The 19,766-nt window shown below is 52.2% G+C and overlaps 6 protein-coding genes across 6 annotated transcripts; 3 read left to right on the plus strand and 3 right to left on the minus strand.

Moving 5' to 3' along the window:
- Positions 1 to 51: 51 nt before the first annotated feature.
- GCN2 (eukaryotic translation initiation factor 2-alpha kinase) lies at positions 52 to 6,299 on the minus strand. Its single transcript, XM_062887949.1, has 5 exons — positions 5,401 to 6,299; positions 3,188 to 5,350; positions 2,779 to 3,114; positions 1,301 to 2,728; positions 52 to 1,249 (listed from the first exon to the last, which is right to left on the minus strand). Exons 1-5 carry the CDS (start codon positions 5,605 to 5,607, stop codon positions 521 to 523), a joined length of 4,863 nt encoding a protein of 1,620 aa, XP_062746135.1. The 5' UTR covers positions 5,608 to 6,299; the 3' UTR covers positions 52 to 520.
- QC762_210510 (uncharacterized protein) lies at positions 6,131 to 8,643 on the plus strand (the record flags this gene model as incomplete). Its single annotated transcript, XM_062887950.1, has 2 exons — positions 6,131 to 6,346; positions 6,413 to 8,643. Exons 1-2 carry the CDS (start codon positions 6,277 to 6,279, stop codon positions 8,641 to 8,643), a joined length of 2,301 nt encoding a protein of 766 aa, XP_062746136.1. The 5' UTR covers positions 6,131 to 6,276.
- A 319-nt stretch (positions 8,644 to 8,962) lies between these two features.
- QC762_210520 (uncharacterized protein) lies at positions 8,963 to 13,073 on the minus strand. Its single transcript, XM_062887951.1, has 5 exons — positions 12,081 to 13,073; positions 11,914 to 12,015; positions 11,469 to 11,843; positions 10,761 to 11,418; positions 8,963 to 10,703 (listed from the first exon to the last, which is right to left on the minus strand). Exons 1-5 carry the CDS (start codon positions 12,177 to 12,179, stop codon positions 9,370 to 9,372), a joined length of 2,568 nt encoding a protein of 855 aa, XP_062746137.1. The 5' UTR covers positions 12,180 to 13,073; the 3' UTR covers positions 8,963 to 9,369.
- Positions 13,074 to 14,255: 1,182 nt separating this feature from the next.
- Positions 14,256 to 16,064, plus strand: QC762_210530 (uncharacterized protein; the record flags this gene model as incomplete). The annotated part of the gene is made up of 4 exons (XM_062887952.1): positions 14,256 to 14,552; positions 14,625 to 14,701; positions 14,764 to 15,190; positions 15,246 to 16,064. Exons 1-4 carry the CDS (start codon positions 14,529 to 14,531, stop codon positions 16,062 to 16,064), a joined length of 1,347 nt encoding a protein of 448 aa, XP_062746138.1. The 5' UTR covers positions 14,256 to 14,528.
- Positions 16,065 to 16,779: 715 nt separating this feature from the next.
- Positions 16,780 to 17,700, plus strand: QC762_210540 (uncharacterized protein; the record flags this gene model as incomplete). The annotated part of the gene is made up of 3 exons (XM_062887953.1): positions 16,780 to 16,943; positions 17,007 to 17,090; positions 17,159 to 17,700. The coding sequence occupies 3 exons, from the start codon at positions 16,780 to 16,782 to the stop codon at positions 17,277 to 17,279; spliced, it is 369 nt and encodes a 122-aa protein (XP_062746139.1). The 3' UTR covers positions 17,280 to 17,700.
- A 165-nt stretch (positions 17,701 to 17,865) lies between these two features.
- On the minus strand, positions 17,866 to 19,553 carry RBG2 (Ribosome-interacting GTPase 2). The gene is made up of 6 exons (XM_062887954.1): positions 19,376 to 19,553; positions 19,267 to 19,295; positions 19,197 to 19,211; positions 19,117 to 19,141; positions 18,628 to 19,059; positions 17,866 to 18,573 (listed from the first exon to the last, which is right to left on the minus strand). The coding sequence occupies exons 1-6, from the start codon at positions 19,402 to 19,404 to the stop codon at positions 17,988 to 17,990; spliced, it is 1,116 nt and encodes a 371-aa protein (XP_062746140.1). The 5' UTR covers positions 19,405 to 19,553; the 3' UTR covers positions 17,866 to 17,987.
- Between the last annotated feature and the right edge of the window lie 213 nt (positions 19,554 to 19,766).

A 19,766-nucleotide genomic window follows, 5' to 3' on the forward strand; every position in this document is an offset into this window, starting at 1 on the left:
GAAAATTCAATGTAAGCCACATCATGCAGACAAGACGCGGAGAACTCTCACAGTACGCAGCCGGGCATGCCGGACGGAGTTCAGGTGGGAGCGTGTTGGCCAGTGGCTAAACCCACTAAACCACCACCACTTTTTAGCTCCAGACCGCAAACACACTTCGGAATTGCTTCTTTGTGCGCAAATTTCATGTGAAACTTTCAGAGAACATATGGGGTATTACACTAAACCTTCATAAACATCAACGCTGGGTATCAAACTCGATCTGCCTGAAACGCTAAAACCTGACCACCTATGAGCCAACCCAAACAAACAACCAAACCCTGCTCAAAGATATGCCGCCGACCCAGTATAGTATTGAAAGAAAGACTAAAAGCCTTCCTTGGTTAGTTTATATACGTCGATAGTCCCGGGAGAATCTCCGCCCTCGCTGACGAGAAAGAAAAGAGCTTAGCAACAACAGCTGGACCGATATATGTCATAAGATAGAATGTGAAAACCGCCTTGGCCGCGGGGGAGCAACCTAGGCCCCCAGGTCGTAGTAGATGCACTTCCCAGTCCTAAAGTTGTAAACAAACGCATGCCCCGGCCCCTTCTTCGTCTCCCACTCCCACCGCCACCCCTTCAGCATCTCGTGGATCTCTCGCACATACTTCTTCTCTGCCGTGCCGACATTCTGCTCCACCTTCCGCCAGCTTTCGGCGTCGGCAATGTTGGTTGATTTGATCATGTCCATGACCGTGTCTGACGTCTCAATGGCCGCTATTGGGCCCTCCAGGAAACCCTTGACTAGTCTAGAGGCACTGGTCTGCGCCTGTTCAACGACGGCGTGACGGTTGAACTTTTTGCTCTTGGTCTGCGCGACTAGAATGTGAACTTCCTGTTCGCGATCACCCTCGATAGCATTGGCCGAATCTACATGCGCGGCGGTTGGCATGCTCCGGGTTTTGGCAAGGACACGAGAATCTCTCTCGCGAATCTCTGACTTGAGCCAGTTGAGGAGATCCGCGGCTGAGATATCGGCATCTGAAGCGTCCTTTCGGCCCATAGACTTGACCTTGACCATGTTATCCTGCTTGATAATAACGATCCAGCTATAAGACTCCTCTCGGTAGCTAGAAAGGAGGTCTTCTGGTGAGCGTGTGTCGCGGGCCAACTCCGCACTGATGTTGTGAGCCCAGAGCATCTGCAAAAGCTCAATCCCAGAAGATCGAAGAACAGAGGGATCGAAACTAGCAATCAAAACGTCACACTACTCAAGGTCAGCACCAAAGTATCTGTTTGGAAGAAAATGACAACATACCCGTTTCATGCTGAAGATACCCTGTGATTCCTCTTCAGCAGCCTTCTTGAGGAAAGCCTTACCCGTAGCTTTGGGCACCTGTTTAGCCAACTGCTTCTCCCAGTTGAGGCTGAAGCCCACAGCGTGTCGCTCCTCAAACCTGCCGCCTATCTTTGGGCGATGTTCTTTGATCAGGTTGTCATAACGACCTCCTGCTGCAAAAACATCTTTGACTTTCTTATCATAGAGACATGAAAAGAGGATGCCTCCTCGAAAGAAGACTTCGTTGATGCTGCTCAGGGGCGCAATGTAGACCTTGTTGGACACACCGAACTTCTTGGTATATTCATACACATCCTTCAAGTGAGCCAAAATTGGCGACACCTTTTGCGAAAATTCGGAACCCTCAAACAGACCTCGTATCTTGGATATAGCCTTGCTCGGTGTGTCTCGAAAATCGAATCGCTGAAGCTCGTCCACACTGGTCGCCGAGATCCCTATCTCTGGCGATCTTAGCTCACTCCTGACCTTGAGCCAGGTGAAATTCCTAATATTAAGCTTGCTAAGAACGTCAGCAGCCGCCGGTCTGGCATTGATATCCACACCGCAGAACTCAAAGATCAGGTGTAGAAGGTCCGAGTGGCCAAGCTGGAAACATATCGGCGTGGAAGAGGTTGTGGGGAAGGCCGAGACAATTTCGTCCAAGACCTTGATCGCTTCGGCCTCTTTAAGAGCGAGATCTAGTGCGTCTGTGGTGACAATGTCAAAGTCTACTTCTCCATAGACATCCGGTTGTCCACCATCGCGGCGATCTCGAAAGATATTCCCAAAGGCGTACGACCGCTGAATCACAGGCCCCTGGGTCACTCGGGCAAGAGAGCGAGCATTTCCCATGACCAAATCGAATGGCATTTGTAGAACCGTACCATTTTGATCCAGAAGACGAACAATATTTTGGTCGTAGTAGTTCGACCGGGGATACAGACACGCTGTAGGAGTTTCAACAGCGCCGTGCCGCCGGAAGATCGAGACCAGTGTATCCTTCACGATATAACGGCGCATCAAGTCTGCTCCGCTCGGCGCGGTTGATCCTATATCCCAAGCATAATCCTTTGCCGGCTCAACCTGTCGACTGAACAACTCTTTGAGAACTTTCCCGTAATAAGGAGAGCTTGGATCAGCTATCCCTGCGAGAGCACGCCGTACGGCCTCGCTCTCCATCTGAACAGGCATCCTCCCACTCTTCAACAGTTCTGAGCTGGACGGACGATCTTTGGGATTGTGTGTGAGCAACGAAAGCAAGATGTCGGTATGGTTCTTATCAGCCGCCTTAAAGTCTGACGGAAGAACTGGCGGGTTATGTCGCACTTGCTCAAGCGTCATCGCACGTTGCATCCCAAGCATGGGAGGGTATGACATCTCGAAGAATATGACGCCCAGGGAGTACATCTGGGACGGTTAGCTGGTCTGTTGTGTAGTTTTGAGGAAATGAAGCTTACATCAACCTTGGCAGTGTATGAGCCACTGCCTCCTGTTCTGACCTCCGGGGCAACATAAACAGCCGTGCCGATACTTCTTGTAAGATCGCCGGCATCGATGTTGGCCATGTTCTTATCGACCGCTAACTGTCCACTTGTCGCCAACCCAAAGTCTCCAATCTTCACGTTCTCAACCCCGTCTGGGCCAGCACTGATGAAGACATTCTCGGGTTTGAGGTCACGATGAACAATTGTTAGGCTGTGTATGTGAGCCAGCCCTTCCAGGATTTGGCGGAATAGACGCCAAACTTCTTGATTTGAACTATACAAATTTCGAGTGATCAAATCACGCAAGGTCTGAGCACATTAGTTAGAAACTTAATCATGAACGAGATGAGGTAGAGGTAATTGAAGAGAAATGAGGACCTACCCGTTTTTCACAATATTCCATGGAAATATACATGACTGTACGAAAGGGGCGGCCACTTCCCCTTCTATCTCCTCGAGCCGGAACAGGGAGATGCCTCGGTGCCAGTTCGCCTATGGTGGACGTATCCTCACCTGACTCCGATTCATCATCCTCATCGCTGTCTTCTTCATCGTCTTCTTCATCATCGTCGTCGTCGGAATCCTCCTCGCCAGAGTCATCCTCGAAAACCATGTCCGGGTGTCCGCTTGAAGACATGAAATCGAGACCTCTGCTCTTGCTTTCAGCGAACTCAATGTTGATGCTTCTGGAGATTGGGGTATTGTTGGAACTGTCTTCACTGGAGACATCGTCGCTTTCAGATTGTCCAGAGCCATCAGAGTAGTCCATGGTTTCCTCGAGCCAAGTGTTGTAATATCGAACCACTGCAGGATGGTTCATCTGTGAGAGGAGCCTCACTTCCTTCAGCATCTCAGACAAGGTCTCGTGCGACCTCTGCGTAATCTTCTTGATGGCATACAATCGCCCATCAATCATCTTGCGAGCGCGAACAACCTCGCCAAAACCGCCCTTTCCAAGGCGAGCCTCTTCGATATAGTCTTCTTGATATCGGGAGGTGACAGCAGTCCGGTTCATCGAGTCATGCCGGAGTCTCCGTGGCAGCGATTTGGGTGCTGATAAGAGTGAACCGGAAACGACCGCAGAGTCGTTTTCCACCAGGATGGGGGCATTTGTGGCGAGAAACTCGCTAGAGCAAAGCTCAAAAGCACGAGGCCGCTTCTTAGGGTCTGCTTTAAAGAACCTGGATACCAGCTCTTCTAAAGGGCTCGAAAGCGACAGGGAATCCATCAGAGCCGACGGGGAGTGGTATTTTTCAGGAACGTTGAGGCCAAATACCATCTGCAAGAAGACTATTCCAAAATCCCAAATGTCTGTTTTCTGCGTGTACTGGGGTTTGGAGATTCCAGCAATCTCTGCGGGATACCAGTAGACAGACTTTGCTGCTCTGCTAGTGACTACTTTGACCATGCTCGTGGATATGCTGTGGAGTTCTTTCTGGAAGCCGCCGTCGGAGAGCTTGGGAACGATATCACCCGCCGGCGTTCTGCAAAGCAGAATATTGCCAGGGTGTATGTCCTGGTGAACAATCCCATTGCTGTGGAGATATGCCAGTGCATCGAGAAGATCCGTGGTCCAGATTCTGGCTTTGCTGATCTCGATCTGCCCCGCCAAGCTGAGGAGTTCATCGAGAGGTCCCTTGTCCGAGAAGGGCGTGAGTACACTGATGGTCCAGACCGTGGGACCGGACGAGTCAATGTCACTGACTGTGCGGTCGATCTTGAAGTTGATAAGCTCCAAAAGATTCTGGTGGTTTAGCTTCTTCAGTGACTCCAGCAGAGATTCCAAGGCTTGAAGTTGCTTCTTGAACTGAGCCGAGTCTTTGCCGTGCGACTTGATATCGACTTGCTTCAATGCAAGACTTGGACGAACATGTTTCGCGGCTAGTACCGGCTTGACTTTGTGTACTGTGGTCACCGGTCCCTCGCGCCAAACTGTTTTGCCAATCACGGTCTGGAAATAGTGGGTATCGCCAGTGTGGTCCATCAAACTGCAAGCCTGATCAAACACAAGGGCGACGTTGGTCTCGGAGGGGTCCGCTTGAGCTCGATTGGGCGACATGTTGTGACTTCGGTTTTTCTTTCTCGACTCCTTCAACTTGTTGCGTTGGCGTTTGAGCTCCTCTTGGACCATGTCACCGAGGACTCGCTCTTCTTCCATGGTTTCCTCGAGTTTCTTTTGCTCCTGTTGCTCCTTCTGGTCCTGTGCCTGTTTTGCCAATTCCGCTTCATGGGCCGCCCTTTCCTCTTCCAGAGAAGGCAGCTCCAGACCTTGGGCCTTCTTCAAGGCGGCCTCGTCCAGTATATCGCGGATACCTTCCACAAGACGGTCGACCATGACCTCGTCATCCTTGGCCCATATTTTTGGCTGCGTCTCCACAAACTTTTGGATTTTGAACCTTGTTGATTCACGGAGATGACCATCATTTTTGAGGGTCAAGAGCGGTGGGGATTTGGGATATGTGGCGACAAGAACAACAGAGAGCAGTACTGAGAAGTTGTCATCCGATACTGCTTTGATTCTAATATCAAATGCAGGTTCGGTTTTCTACAAGATGTTAGTAATATGGCATCCAACCACATGCAAAGCTTTCGTACCTTCCACGCACCGTGAGGTGCCGAGTGTCGAATAAAATCCTCGCCGTAAATAGCTGCCAGGGCGATCACCTCATCGGCTTGTTTCTCTTGATACTGTGTCTTAACCGCTGGCTGAGCTGGGCTAGGGCCTTTAAGCCCAGGGAAACTCTCAGTTCCATTCTTCTTGGTTTGAGGAGGGGCCTTCTTTTGACCGCCTTTTCCCGCCATAGCGGATTGCTAAATGTGGTGGTGACGAGTTGGTGAGATGAGGATGAGAGCGTGACTAATATCAACCAGTGGGGGAGGGTTGGGCGCTGGGAGATGTTGGATATGAAACTGGATTCTCGGTAAAGGTCCGAGAATATAAGACTGCACAGCCAGGTACGGCTGTGAAGACTTTAATGAGTTGCGTCCATCCTCGGAGCAATTCAGACGAAGCAGTAATGTGAGATAGGTAGAGATGAGGGCTGAGATGTGACTGTGTGTAGTGCCTGGCGGGGTATTTGCACTGTCCAGATGCCCCAAGGGTCACTGAAGCTGGGATGGCATTGGAGACAATCATAGGGACCCACCATTCAGCTTCACAGTGGAGCTGAAGCCTTGGCACAAAGCTTCGAGCAGCCCCGCCAACCCCACTTCCAACGCCCTGGACGCGCTGCGGGACGCGGTAGGACCCTTGCTAGTGCTACGACTGGCCGGCCGCTGGCAACCACGATTCTCTTCTGGTTCCGGCAGTCAAGTAAACACAACAGTTTGACTGCCGACAGCACACTTTGGGTGGCAGCCCACCACGACCTCGAGAGACGACTGATCGGTTGATTGACTGACTTGGAAAACGCCAACTGTGGAATTGACCACAGATTCAGTTAGTTGCGCGATCACAGCGCCCGAGTCACCATGATCAGCTGGGCGCTCAAGCGCAACAACAATAAGGACGCTGACACCGCGCGCGACGCGACCGGCGGGGGTACGAGATCCCACTCCCGCAGAACCTCAAGAAAGTTTTTAGGACACCGAACTCAGACAAATACAGATGATACAATCCAGCTGGACATGCCCGACACGCCAGCGCCGGTATTTGCTGTGCGCGCGTTGAAGACAGCCATCTTCGGGACCCCCGCAGCCCGCGCCGACCGTCGAGCCTCGAGACTGTCAGCAGCAAACAAGTCCGCACCCGTAAAACCCGATGTCGTTTCTGTCCCCGAAAAGTCGCCTGCGAAACCACCCGGCATTCTTCTAACCCCAGGCACTGGCGCCGCCCGTCGAAAACGAGTGTCTTTTGGCCATGACGTCAAGCAAGGCTCAGGAGGACCGGCGAGATCGAGCAACGGCGAACTTGACGATCCGAGTTCATGGGCTGGCAGGCCTGCGGATACCCCGATTCCGAAAGCGAAGACGAAATTGCAGCAGACTTTGGAAAACGCACGGCGTAACAAGGCCGAGGAGACCACCACCGAGGTCAGGGACTTTGCCTCCCACGACAACGAACAGGAGGGGGCTTGGGAAGAGGTGGACGATGATTATGATGAGTCGGACTACGAGGCCGACATCACGACCGATCTGAACGAGCCTCACTCCAGGTCTGGTCAGTACTGGAAGTCCTACTTTGAAACCTACCACGCCGATGCAAAGGCCGAGATGGAGAAATTGGTTAAGTACAAGCAACTCGCAAAGTCTTATGCGAAGATGAAGGACACGGAGGCCGACGAGCTGAAGCAAAATCTGAGGGAGGAACAGGAGAAGGTCCAGCAAATGGAGGAGAAGCTGGCTGAGATGGGTAGGCAGGTGGCTGCCAAGACTCAACGGAACGGAGGGCAAGCCGATATGCAGTTGGTAAATGAGCTGAACAAGCAGACGGCACTCGCACGGGAGTACAAGCTTCAGGTTGAAGAGCTGGAAGATTTGCTTCATGATGAGATGAGCGAGGACGAGCCAAAAGGAGCACGACAACGCCGCGTTGCCTCTCCACGGACCCACCGGACCCTTATGGAAGCCCAGCGGGAACTGAGAAAAGCGAGGTCACAGCTAAGGGAGATGGATAGTCTGCGGGAAGAGCGGGATAAACTGCGTTCCGACTTGAAGTTCGCCGAGCAAAGGTCCACCAAGCTTGCTGACGAGAACAAGAAGCTGTCTGGGGAGTTGTCTAAGAGCAGCACCAAGATTCAGGACCTGGAGAAGAACCTTAGCGAATCAAAGGCCTCGTTCGATAAGTTGAAGGAGGACGCCAAGAACCGGTTCAGGGAGGCCCGGGAGGTGTTGGAGACCAAGAACAAGAAGATTTCCGAACTCCAAGACCAGATCGCCTCCCTCAAGAAGGACCCCACCGAGACCAAACGAGCCACCTGCGCAACTCGAGGTCTGAGTCTAGACGAAAAGTCCAAACCCACCGCTGACCGCCCAGCAGCATCATTACAATCCCTCGAAACAGCAGAAGAAGACCACACTCGTCTTTTGCGAGAGCTTAAAGAACTGAAAAGAGCCAGCCTCCAAACAGCCACCACCACAACTACCACGCGAGATAAGAACCGCCCCAGTGTAGACGGGTATAAATACACCTCGACAACCGACGACCTCCAAACCCTCGCCACCTCCCGCGCCCTCCGCGATAGAATCGAGAGCGAATTCGGCGTCGGGAAAAAGTCTCAACTCTCCTTCCCAACTCCCGCGGGTAACATCCTCATCGACCGCGCCAACCTCCCCGACAGCCCCTCCCCCAATCCGAGGTCTATCCCCTTCTCAAAGGAAGATGTCATCTCCCGATCACCAAGCAGAGGCTCATCCCGCCCACGAACATCACGGATATCCATCTCGAGAGAAAACCTCAGGTCGAAAAGCAGCACCGACACCAACGAGTCCGAAAAGCGCCTCACCAACGGCAGCCGCACCTCCCTCGTGCAGCCCCGGAAGAAATTTCCTCCTCCTACCCCCGCTGCTGCGGTGCGGTCGCTCCCTACGTTGGATGTCACCGAGGACTTGACGCAAGACCCAGAAGCAGCAGGGGGGATCGACCTCGTGACGGGGAAATCTGCCCGGCTGGGTGGTGGTGGCGGTGGCGGTGGGGGTGTTGACAAGCGGCAGGATCCAAACAGTAGCGCTGTCTGGAGCACCATGAACGCGTCACAGCTTGCAATGCCGGCGGATCGAAAGGCGGCGGCTATTGCGCGGTTGCAGAGGAAGAAGGCGGCGAGGTTGCAGATGGAGAGGATCAATGGCGGGGATGGGAGGACAGGGACGAGGAATAAGGAGAATTTGAGGCCTTATTAAGGGTGTCGTTGAGGGTAATGGATATATGATGGATGGGGAGGGTGATAGACATTGTTTATTCTTTGTGAGCATGGCAACAACATAAAGGGGTGGGAGCAGGCATCATGGGGACATAATTCGGGACTCTGGATGGGATTGATTGATTTGATATATCATGGCGGCGGTGTTTTGTTTGTAAAGGCTGTTGGTATATTTATTTGTATAAAGGCATGTCAGGTTTGGAGGAGAGAGCAACTGCTGGTTACGTTGTTTTACCATTCTTGATAGGGATTTCTCTGCTATACTCAATACCTGCAAACATTATCATTTACACTCATCTCTGTGATTGCCTTATCAAAATATACCATTGATTACATTGATAATAATTATATGTATATCTCTTCTCAAGTATGACCCCTCTTCTCCCTGTCTGCCCTCTCTGGCTGGCCATACACAAGAGCCACAAGCTGCTCCGGTCCTTCTCCGCAAACCCTATGGTATACAATCCCCCTCTCTTCATCCCATCATGTTGCCAAGTTCCCCCAAATACCCTACATCTTTTGGTATCACGTTAACACAAAATGCAATGCTTTGTAACCCCCCGACCACGTAAGGACCAAGCAACCCAAAAACGAGATCACTTGACCCTCCCTTTTCGGCTTTCCCCCAGTCCGCTCGGAGCGCACAAAACAATCCCATACCAATACCCAAATCCCAGAACCGATCGTAAAATCCAGTATCAACGCCTCACATAATGCTGCACTCCCGCTCAGGTAACCCATCCTTCGAGTCTTTCCCCTTCCCCTTTTCCTTTTTCTCTTTCTTCTCCCCATCCCCATCCTTATCCTTCTTTTTTCCCTTATCCTTCTTGCTCCCTCCGTGATGCCCCAAGTGATGATGATGGTGCTCCTTCTCCTTATCCTTTCTGCTCTCCTTGGCGGTTTCAGACCCCGAGCCTTCCTCCTCTGTCACCACAGCCTGCTCATCCACCGCGGCAACCCCATCAACAGATGGGACTACCACCACAGTAGTACTCCCGTTGCTAGACGTCGACCCATCCTTGTTCGGCCGAATAAATCCAAGTCTCGAGATGGTGGAGCTAAGCCTTCCCTCGCCTATCTGACTAGTAGGGCGAGATTTACTTCCCGTCTTTGTGAACTTGGCTGCCGCACGGGATAGTCTAGCAGCTGTGGATTCTTCCTTGCCTTCTTCCTGAGTGGCGGTAGGTGTCGTGACCGCAGGTGAAGTTGCCTCTGGTGTAACTGGGGCCGCGGCGGCTGCATCAGAAACAGACAAGCTACCACGTCTGGAGTGCTCAGCCTTGGAGTTGATTGAATACGGGTCGTCGTCGAAGCTGAGGCGCTGGTCCATGTTCATTTCCGAGCTCAGCCGGATCGAGGGCTTCTCGCTGTTTTGGGTGAGGGTGGTGGCAGAGTCAAAGAAGCCACTAGTCGCCCTCGAAATCGTACCATTCACGGATTCCTTGGGTGTTTCGACAATCAGAGTAGCCGGGACCTTTCCGTTCAAGTCCTTGTAAGCCGGAGGTTCGGTAATAGAACCATCTGTGGAAGCCGTCGTGACGTCAACCATGGGAACGACCTGGTAGAAGAGAAGATATGGCATTTCTTCTCGTAGCGACTGCTTGATATCATCGACGTACGTCACTCGATTCTCCACCGCGAGGTCGTCAAACTTTGCCCACTGCTGCTCTTCGTAGTCGGGAGGCGGGTCGTCCTCGTATCTTCGGTTCTCGGTCAGCAGCTTCGGAGCCACCCGAGCAAACGAGATATAGTGACCACTATGCAGGGAATCTCCGCGGTGACAGACCACTGATTGCAGTACCAGCTTGAATTCTTCCCGAAGCCCACTGGAATCCTTGTACTTGGTGTTGATGTCCTCCGCCATGAACTGAGGCAATCGCAAACTGTCCGGGATATCGATCAGAGTATTTTGTCGCTTAGGAACACCCTGTTCTGTCATTGTGTATCTCTTCAAGCAGATCCCTACCACCGGTCGTTGGGTAAAATGGCGAGCTACTTCAGCGTCATTACTAGGTTCGCTGTTTGTTGTGGCATGCCATGCTACAGTATGTTAGCCATGAATTTCCGCTGACAAATGTATGCATGCGGGACACCCACGGATTAGCCGGAAAAACTGCCACGCTGGTATCGTGACAGCCTTTACAATTGTTGAAATCTTTCGCTTGTGCTTCGGGGAGGTGCTCTCTGCTTCACCGTTGGATGCCAGGTCCTCCTCGTTCTTGACCACAATTCGCTGTATGATGCTCGTAGATCTATTACGCGACACAGCCGGCGACTCGGCGGCAGCCTCCAGGGTGGGGTTCGTCATGGATACCGGGGAATGTGTGATGGTCTCTTGTAACGTCCATCTGCGCTGGAGTTTCGAGCTCTCGCCATTGTCGGTCGGCGTTGCCGCGTCCTCATCTGTGGTGCCCAATAATGTGTTTTTGGGTGTCGAGAATCCGCCCTTCTTCTCCTCGAGGCTGTCTCGAAGCACATCGACCTTGTTGTTGAAGTACTCCTCCAGGCAGTCCTCGAGTTTGATGCCCTTGCCCGACGGATCGGGAGGGACGGCAAGGTTGAGTAACCGCTCGTGTACCACTTTGTGATCATCCACATCGCCCTTTCCTTGGTGAAACAAATCGACCTGCAGCGTAAGTAGAGGTAGCTGTAGTGTCTCTGTAATAAATGCAAAAGCCTCTGAGGTGTCTTGCTGTTCCAACAACTGGGCTTCCTTCCACCCACACGCAGCAAGCGATTCCTGGATGTGTTGTGTCTGGACATCAAGTCAGCTTAACCCCGTCAACAAGACTGCTAGGCTCCTACCATATCTGTAGGAATCAACTTTCCGCTTCTCAACATGTTGACCCATAACCGTAACAAGGCAGCCAGTTTCCTTTGAGCCTCGTCCGTAGAGTCATTCTTGAGCATGCACTCGAAGGCCTGGAGCTTGGCGAACATGGCAAATAGCAGGGCGTCGAGATAACAAGTAACATTTCCCCTGTTCACGGCGCCCAGCATTTGGACATTGGCGTTGTATGGCTGTATTATCCCAGCGAACGCCTGCTGTTGTAGCTGTAACAGCTCCAGAGCCTTGTCGACGTCGCCGTCGGCGAACTTGGAGTCGAGGGCATAACGGATAATGTCGGTTGTGATCTCGTGGTAGTTGAGCTCTTCGAGTTTCTTTTTGATCTCCTCGACCTGTAATATGACTGTCAGCACCTATTCAACTTCACAAGCTATAGAGGCTAGACGACTCCAACAAACACACCTTTCCAGTTTCTTTTTCCTCTACCTCCTTTTCCTTTTGGGCTTGTTTTGCGGACTCTGGCCTAAAGATAGACAGCCAGGAATCAATCCCCAATGGGCGAGCCTAGACAAAATCGTCAGCAATTGACCAAGCTTTCTCGGAGCCGAGACAGCTTTTCCCACACGGACCTTTGCGCCGGGTTCAGACGACTTGTTTCGTCGGTGGCTCCCACTCTTGTCTCGCACGCTCCTGAATTTTTTAGGCATGATCATCTGTGCTGCCTTCATCTTGGTGGTTTTGCGCAGCGCATCGATATATGCGGCTGTTGGGAGAGCGAGGTGACTGTGTGTTGTATCCGCCACAGAGGTTGTACCATGTATGGGGCAGGTACCGGGACGTGGGGGACCGCACAGCAAGGCAACCTATGCGAAAATGGACATCGAAGGCGCAGTGCGACAGGGAGCAGTCAAAAAAAGGAAAAACAAGGTAAGATTAGTCAAGAATGAAGGTATCCGCCTCGAAGAAGTGTTGACCGTCGACCGAAAGATCCCAAGGTTCGTGTTTGGATATCGTTAAGGTAGTTGGGATGAGGGGTTAGGTTTCAGGCGCACTGAGCAAGTATTAAGTTGGGGCTTTGCGATGAACCCTCGAGCGCTCAACAAGCGAAGGGGCGCCCGCCGGGCTGATGACGATGGGTGCCTGCCACCGGTGCTCCGAACCGAATTGCCTAAAATGACGAGGTCAACCGCTGGAGGCAACGTCGATATCAAGAGCGCTGGAGATAGAAAGGCTGAGCGCCAAACACGGGGGACGGGAAGTTGAGAAGGCGGTAGCTTGTTCGCCAACGGACAAGGCCAACAAATTGAAGGGCCAAAGAGGGGCCCAAAGACGTGGGCAGCGCAACGCGTGGCGGATGGGGATGTGGACAAGGATGATAAGACCTGTGGACCACAGGGGAAGTGGATGCCCAAAATGTTCACTTTAGCTTTTGCTTATCATGGAGCAACAAGTTGCCAGAGCAGAGTTTCAGAGTTCAGAGTTCAGAGTTAAGATGCTGCTCTTCTTCGGCCACTGATCATCGAGTCATTTAAGGCGTTCGTTGGATAGTAGCTCTGCTGGCTAAATGTCCCCACACACGCGCGACTGATCAAAACCACGAGACAGCATTTTGAATTTCTTGCACAGATACGAATATACAAGCGCTGTGGCTACCTTATCCTACCTGCTGGCCTGCGATTGGATCGCAATGTTCCAGTGAACACCCAGATGCGCACTCCTGACCCAGAACCCCGTTTCTGTGGGGGAAAGAAGGTTAGCTGATGGCGCTCAATAGGGCTGGGCTGTCCATGATGTTGCATCGATAGCTGCGTCTGCACCTGTCAGTCGAACCGCGTTTTGGGATCTGCAGTTTGACAGAGACCCTTGCCCCGCCTTGCCCCCCGTTCGCAGGTCCGATCGGGGGCTTCGTTATGGTGCTTACCCTAAACGGGCAGATTGACGTCTCCAATGACGCTCTAGAAGATCTACAAGGGTCTAGAAGAAAGCTTTATCTCGATGCCTGCTGTTGCTGCCATAGTATTATGAGGGTGACTGGCGGCAAATGACGAGTGTGGTGTTGGCTGGATTTGCAGGTCTACGTAATTCTCAGACCGCTTCCAGAGTCCCAGTGGGAAACGTGTCGTGAGGTGGTGGCAGATGGTCGTAGTTACCAGAGGGACTTTCGCGGCGTAAGCGTCTCATGATGGCTCAGCAAATCGGTCCGGAGAGCCAGAGGCCCAGACACCGGGACAGCAGCACCGAATGTGATGCCTATTGGTACAAATATACTTCTTCCCCTATAAATAAGCACACTGCGAGCGACCATATTCTTTCATCCTTCGCAGCATCCTGGGCCACAATTGTGGTCCAAGAGGACATTGGTCACCTCATCAGATCCATCTCGCGACTGTGAGAACACACAAGTCTGTTTTAGGCCAAGTATAGGGGGACTGTTTGATTGATATGCTGGCGCAGAGACATGACGTCACGATAATATGTTCGTTGTGTTATGCTAGAGAAAATAAAGTGTGATGGAGTAATAGTTGATCTGTTGGCCATCAAGGTGTTGAGGGATAACGCTGAAGCACTGTTTTCAAGGCGCAGTAATGAGTAAGGCAGCGGGGCTGGACATGTGAGACAGACGTCGACGCATGTATCGTAAGTTGAACTTTGGAGAAGATCCTGTTTTGCTAGTAATGAGCTGATCGCGCTACATGACCCGAGGTGAATGCTCCGGATATCATGGTGTTTTCCCCATGGAAATGTGCAGTGGAAATGCTTACCAACAACAAATGCACGGAAAACGGCATGCGCCAACTGAGGGGTTCGATTGGACGGCCCCGGACTCTTGCCAGCCAGAGACCCACATTCCCCACGAAATCAACCTCGGCAGGGAAGGGGTAGCTTGGAACTCGGCTCAACCATCAGCTGAGCCGAACCATTCATCGCCATGCATTGAACTCAAAGTGCACCCGTATTGACCTTGATGCATACGTTTATTAGCAGTGCCGTTGCCTCTGTTCTTTTAGAGTTTGTCGACCTTTTGCCAATTCACCAAATCAATCAAGTCTTGTTGAAAGTTTAAAGCCACCAGAAACATGTCGGCCCAGATCCCCATTGCTGTATGATGAAGCCCCCATTGCATACGCTCCACCTCCGCATCTAGCAAGCATATCACTAACATCCAGGTGCAGGTCCGCGATCGCGTTAGCGACAAGGCCGCGAAGACGTTGGACATCGTTGCCAAGTTCGTTGATGAAGAGTGTATTCCGTATGGTTCACCTCACCGCTTTCCATATTGAAACCACAGCCGGTCTAATGATGTCACCTCAGTGCCGATACTGTCTTTGAGGCCCAGGTTGGCGTTGGTGAGGCGAGATGGCAGGCTCACCCCAAGATCCTCGAGGACCTCAAGGAGAAGGCGAGGTCCCTCGGCCTCTGGAACATGTTCCTGCCCAAGGGTCACTACAAGGAGTCTCCGGGCTTCACCAACCTCGAGTATGGCTTGATGGCCGAGTGGTTGGGCAAGTCCAGAGTTGCCTCCGAGGCGGTCAACTGTGCTGCTCCTGATACCGGCAACATGGAGGTGTTGGCCAAGTATGGCAATGATGCCCAAAAGGCTCAGTGGCTCAAGCCCTTGATGGACGGTGTCATCCGTTCGGCTTTCCTCATGACAGAGCCTCAGGTCGCCTCTTCAGATGCTCGGAACATTGAGCTGAAGATGGTCAGAGACGGTGATCACTATGTCTTGAACGGCTCCGTAAGTGCCATCGTCTTGCTCAACTACACTGCGTAACACTAACAACAGAACACAGAAATGGTGGTCCAGTGGTGCCGGTGACCCGCGCTGCAAGATCTACATCGTCATGGGCAAGAGTGACCCCAACAACAAGGACCCGTACAAGCAGCAATCCGTCATCCTTGTGCCATCAGACACCAAGGGCATCACTATCCACCGCATGCTTTCTGTCTACGGCTACGACGATGCGCCCCATGGCCACGGCCACATTACCTTCCACAATGTCCGCGTCCCGGCTACCAACCTTGTGCTTGGAGAGGGTCGTGGCTTCGAGATCATCCAGGGCCGTCTCGGTCCCGGCCGTATCCACCACGCCATGAGAACCATTGGTGCTGCTGAGCGTGCCTTGGAGTGGATGCTTATGCGTATCAACGACCCGACAAAGACTCCCTTCGGCAAGCAGCTTCGTGAGCATGGCGTTATCCTCGAGTGGGTTGCCAAGTCCCGTCTGGAGATTGACGCTGCTCGCCTGGTTGTTCTCAACGCTGCCATCAAGATGGACGAGCAAGGTCCCAAGGCCGCGCTGAAGGAGATCGCCCAGGCCAAGGTTCTCGTTCCCCAGACTGCCCTGACTGTCATTGACAGGGCCGTCCAGTCCTTCGGTGGAGCTGGTGTCAGTCAGGACACTCCCTTGGCCAACATGTGGGCTCAGATCCGCACCCTCAGACTGGCGGATGGACCAGATGAGGTGCATCTGCAGCAGATGGGCAGGAACGAGAACCGCCGTGGCAAGGAGGTTGCTGCCAAGATTGCTGCTCAAAAAGCAAAGGCTGAGGAGTTGTTGAAGAAGTACAACATCACCAGATCGGAGATTGGCTCCAACATCAAGCGCTAATTTTTTATGCTATAAACACTTTTGGATTCAGGCGAATATTTTTGGCATCTGGGAATGACATTACATTATCAATATTTTGTATCTACTGCTCCACCAACAGAATGGGATTTTTCAGTGACTTGTTGATTTCTCGCTGTAAACAATGGGCGTTTTGGGGTGATCGCAGTCGCCGAGCGCCGTGACTGTGCCTCTCGCCAGGGGCAAGGGCTTGGGGGTTGTGGAGCCCGTGCGTCAATGCTCGGTTGCCCGGTCGTTGTTACCCAAAACGGTAGTCTGTTGTTTTTTTTTCTGCCGGAACCTGTTTCCTGCACCACACACTTGCTCAATTCACTTACGGTCCAAACAACCCACAGCCCAGCATTGACTCTCGCCCCAGTTTGGCAGCCAATTTAAACCGACCAACCGCTCCCTTCACCAATTTTGCCCCTCGTCGCCTCCAGATACCAGCATCTTTGCTACCTCGGACAACACAAATCCTGCTTTTTTGGCTCCCCCATCTCGTGTTGTTTACGCAACCTACCTTTAGCTCGGATCGCTTGGACATATTCGATTCGTCGATTGCACCTACCCTCCATTCCAGTAGCAGCCCGAGCCCTTCCGTTCCCGTTGCTTGCCCAACCGACCGACCAAACCAAGAACCAGTTCTTGTACGACCAAAACAAACCATTACACCATACAACCATCAGCTGGCAAACCAGTCAAACAACATATAACGATGCCTTCCAACGTCCTCGCTGCCAAGGACGTCAACATGTCGCTTCCTACCACCAACAACAACAACACGACCCAGACCTCGACTGATACCTGCGGCAAGCCCGATACTATGAGCATGGAGTACCACCGTCAGGTCTTTCAGAACAAGATGGCGGCACAGGAGGAGTATGTCTTCCCTCGATCATTCTACTTTCTGTTTGATCAAGTCGCTAACACGCACCCTCCCAGGAAAACTTACATTTCCCCCTCGGATAACCTCATGTCCCCTTGCACAGCCAAGCTGAGTGCCTTCCGCAGCAAGCAAGTCGGCAAGTAAGTACACACCTCGCTACCTCTGTCCTATCTTCTGACCACAGATGCTAACCGCACTCCCCCAACAGAGTCAAGCCCAAATCCCTCTTCGCCCAGGCGTCTTCTAAGAAGCTCGACGCCGCGGGCCAGAGCAGCCTGCTGTTCGGCAACAAGCCCAAGCCCGCCGCTCCTCCTGCCGGCAGCAGCTAGGCATTGGACACGGCGAAACATGAACACCCTTTTTCTTTTTCTCTTCGACATGACCGTTCTCCTCCGACCATAACGGAAACCCTTATTTTCTGTTTGTTTGATTACATCGCTTCTATTTTTTCCTTTGTCAGAGTACGTACACACACTCCCTCTACACAAGAGGGGTGAAGGGGGCAAATTGGTCTATCGGAGGTTTGGGAGGTATTGGGAAACATCAAAGGCGTTTGAGGTTTGGCTTGCCAGAGAGTTTTTGCTTTGACACTTTACTTTGCCAGACTACCCAAAAGAAATCGGGGTAAAAGGAAGGGGAGTTTTTTTACTGGGGAAAGATGATTACTACATGATGGATTACACTTTTGCTTTTTTTAGGCACAGACAAAACAATTGATGGGGTGGTGCATTATTGCTGCCGTATACATTATCTCTGTCTTTTTCTTTTTTGTTGGTGATTGTGTTACTGGCTGGCCTTGACCAGAGTGTTTGTATCGAGGGTGGCGGTTTGACATTTGATACATGGTACCGGGTTCTTCTCATGGCATTTTCATCACCCCTTCCGGATACAGATAATCCACAGCGACAACTCTCAATCTCAATTTATAGACGCATCACATCAACAGTACCTATTTTGATACTTGTTTCAGCGCTAGAATCATTCTCATATTTTTCTCGACTAACTACCACCACCACCACCACGACCACGAAACGAAACTAAGCCTTCCACCCACTGACAATATATACCACATCCTCATCGCAAACCGGATGACTCAACCCCACCCTCTGCGGTATATGCCTCGCGCTGGCGCCCCAAACGAGCGCATACTTGAACGTATCCTTCAGCGTCCTATGAATCCTGTCACACACATCCTCGATGGTGCTATTACTCCTCACAATCAACGCCTCGCTAAAGTCGGGGTCGTTCCCCTTCCTCTTGGTGTAAATCCTGACCAGGTTCAGCTCCTTCCAGCACCGGTCAATCACATCCTGGATGCCGAGGTCCAGCTCGCAAGACATGACAACCGTGTGGGGCTCCCGGGCGAGCTTGTCGAGGAAGTCGAGGGAGACGGAGTCGATCTTGTTGTAGACGTAGAGGCACTTGATGTACTTGCGGTGGTTGGCCATGATGACGTCGATGAGGTCGTCGACGGTGCAGTTCTCGTCTCGGATGAGGACTTCGCAGTTGAGGATCTTGTAGTCGCGGAGGATGTTCATGATCATTTTTTCGTCGATTCCTTTGGGGGGGGATTGGAAGGTGATTTTCATGCCGCCGGCTTTTTTGGGTTTGAGGTAGATGTTACTAGGGACGGGGGGTTAGTGGGGGAGGGGGAGGAAATGGGGAGGAAAGGCGTACGGAGGTTCACGGTTGAGTCTGATGCCTACGGCTTCCAGCTCTGCTTCGAGAAGGGCGCGCTGTTCGGCTCTCTTGGTGGCGTCGAGGACCATGAGGATGAGATCACTGGTTTTGGCGGCGGAGATGACTTGGCGGCCGCGGCCTTTGCCTTCGGAGGCACCTTCGATGATACCGGGTAGATCGAGGAGTTGGATCTCGGCACCGCCGTACTCGAGGACGCCGGGGATGGCGGTGAGGGTTGTGAAGGCATAGGAGGCCACTTCGGATTTGGTCTTGGTGACTTTGGAGAGGAAGGTCGATTTACCGACGGAGGGGAAGCCGACGAGGGCTATTCTGGCGTCGCCGGACTTGCTGACGTCGAAACCGGAGCCACCACCACCGCCGGCGCCCGGGCCGGGTTCGAGGAGTTGTGCGCGGAGACGGGCGAGTTTACTGGGGATGGTGTAAGTATGTAGGGGATGTGTTGAGGGGAAAGGGCCACTCACTTACCCCTTCAAGAGACCCAAGTGATATTCTAGGGTGAGTGTTAGATACTGTACGAATATGAGAGTGGTAAGGTATGAATTTACCAGTTGCCTTATTCTCTAGATATACCTGTTAGTGAGGTGTTGGGTGATAGACCAGGTGGTATGTACAAACTTTGAGTCTTCCTCATCTCATCCTCAATCCTATTTTATTTCACGATTCCGTCAGCCAGTCTGTGCTCACGAGACAACTGGATGAACATGATGATAAATGAGAGACTAACTCCTTGATCTTTTCCGTAATGTTCACCATCTTGGCGGTTACGAGACCTTTACAGTGTCTCTACTGTCCTTGTCGGAAGGGTGAGTGGTATAAACCGTAGGTTGATGGCGACAAGCACCAAGTTCATGTATCAAGCCGATATTCAGCTATAATTGAAGACAGCAGCCAGGACAGACCCCACGTTTCTCAGGTTGGCAGAATTCCTGAGGGGCAGGAAGGGGCAAGAGTGGCACACTCAAATCTTCACCGCCTGCCCACTTTGACTAGCTTGCTTTTAAACTGGGGTCAGCAAGGTGTCTGGGAGCTTGTCAATTTTCCACACCTACCGAGTGACGCTCGGCGCGTTGCTAGCAGCATCACTTTCGAATCGCGCATTTCACCGCATCAAACTT

The sequence above is a fragment of the Podospora pseudocomata genome, assembly GCF_035222375.1.
Source record: "Podospora pseudocomata strain CBS 415.72m chromosome 2 map unlocalized CBS415.72m_2.2, whole genome shotgun sequence".
Lineage (NCBI taxonomy): Eukaryota > Fungi > Ascomycota > Sordariomycetes > Sordariales > Podosporaceae > Podospora > Podospora pseudocomata.

Bases quoted from the DNA above. Each gene is read 5' to 3' on its own strand.
- RBG2 (XM_062887954.1), bottom strand. From the start codon at position 19,404: ATGGTGAACATTACGGAAAAGATCAAGGA. The intron at 19,060-19,116 runs GTAAGTGAGTGG...CACCATCCCCAG, and splicing joins CACTTGGGTCTCTTGAAGGG to TAAACTCGCCCGTCTCCGCG. The intron at 18,574-18,627 runs GTACGCCTTTCC...CCCCGTCCCTAG, and splicing joins AGACTCAACCGTGAACCTCC to TAACATCTACCTCAAACCCA.
- QC762_210520 (XM_062887951.1), bottom strand. From the start codon at position 12,179: ATGAAGGCAGCACAGATGATCATGCCTAAAAAATTCAGGAGCGTGCGA. The intron at 11,419-11,468 runs GTAGGAGCCTAG...CTTGATGTCCAG, and splicing joins AGTTGATTCCTACAGATATG to ACACAACACATCCAGGAATC. The intron at 10,704-10,760 runs GTGGGTGTCCCG...AACATACTGTAG, and splicing joins GCAGTTTTTCCGGCTAATCC to CATGGCATGCCACAACAAAC.
- GCN2 (XM_062887949.1), bottom strand. From the start codon at position 5,607: ATGGCGGGAAAAGGCGGTCAAAAGAAGGCCCCTCCTCAAACCAAGAAG. The intron at 5,351-5,400 runs GTACGAAAGCTT...AACATCTTGTAG, and splicing joins CACCTCACGGTGCGTGGAAG to AAAACCGAACCTGCATTTGA. The intron at 2,729-2,778 runs GTAAGCTTCATT...TAACCGTCCCAG, and splicing joins CATACACTGCCAAGGTTGAT to ATGTACTCCCTGGGCGTCAT.